Source organism: Corvus kubaryi, unplaced genomic scaffold (assembly GCF_017639235.1).
Source record: "Corvus kubaryi isolate FWS band 111438036 unplaced genomic scaffold, C.kubaryi_AGA036_p1.0 36997, whole genome shotgun sequence".
NCBI lineage: Eukaryota > Metazoa > Chordata > Aves > Passeriformes > Corvidae > Corvus > Corvus kubaryi.
Window position 1 is genome coordinate 52,079 of NW_024581004.1, and position 1,130 is coordinate 53,208.

Sequence of the window (1,130 nt, forward strand, 5' to 3'; positions counted from 1 at the left end):
ATGGAGCTCGGGACACACCCGGGAATGGGGCTCGGGACACACACGGGGATGGAGCTCACGACACACCAGGAATGGAGCTCGGGACACCCCGGGAATGGAGCTCAGGACACACTGGGAATGGGGCTCGGGACACACCCATGCCAGGGACTCAGGGATCCCCGGTGCAGGACCCCGGGCACACCTGGGCACACCTGGGCACACCTGGGCACACGTGGGGCTCTCACCTCGGTGTAGATGGAGGGCGTGAGGAAGCAGAGCAGCCGCACGTCGTCCTCCTGGCACGCCTTCATGTCCATCATCAGGCACGTGTGCAGCTCCCCGAGCTGCGTGGCCTGGGCGAACGACTCGTACAGCCCCATCCTGCCCAGCGCCGCCTTGCTGGGGACACAGCGCAGCTGGCACCGGGCACAGCTGGCACAGCTGGCACCCAGCGCACGCCTGGCACAGCTGGCACAGCTGGCACCCAGCGCACGCCTGGCACAGCTGGCACACAGCCGGCACAGCTGGCGCATGGCACACCCGAGCCAGGGCACCCACAGGGACAGGCAGGGGAGGGGAGGGGAGGGACACGTGCAGGTGAGAGGAGGTGGGAGGAGAAGTGCCCAGGTGAGATGGAGGTGCCCAGGTGAGAAGGAGGAGTCACAGGAGGGAGGGGCCCAGGTGAGGGTGGGATCCAGGTGAGAAGGAAATGCCCAGGTGAGAAGGAGATGCCCAGGTGAGAAGGAGATGCCCAGGTGAGGGCATGGCCCAGGTGAGAGGGAGGAGTCACAGGAGGGAGGGGCCCAGGTGAGGATGGGATTCAGGCGAGATGGAGATGCCCAGGTGAGAAGGAAGTGCCCAGGTGAGAAGGAAGTGCCCAGGTGAGATGGAGATGCCCAGGTGAGATGGAGATGCCCAGGTGAGGGCAAGACCCAGGCAAGAGGGAAGAGTTGCAGGAGGGAGGAGCCCAGGTGAGGGTGGGATCCAGGTGAGATGGAGATGCCCAGGTGAGGGCATGGCCCAGGTGAGGAGACACAGGAGGGTGTAGCTCAGGTGAGGGTGGGATCCAGGTGAGAAGGAGGTGCCCAGGTGAGAAGGAGGAGCCACAGGAGGGAGGAGCCCAGGTGAGGATGGGATCCAGGTGAGAAGGA

General features: G+C 65.3%; 1 protein-coding gene across 1 annotated transcript in view; it reads right to left on the reverse strand.

Moving 5' to 3' along the window:
* Nucleotides 1–1,130, reverse strand: part of INTS3 (integrator complex subunit 3) — a 14,020-nt gene that overhangs the window by 1,152 nt on the left and 11,738 nt on the right. Inside the window, exon 15 of the mRNA XM_042020505.1 lies at nucleotides 225–378. Coding sequence (XP_041876439.1) covers nucleotides 225–378 — 154 coding nt within the window. The remainder of the gene's footprint in view (nucleotides 1–224; nucleotides 379–1,130) is intronic.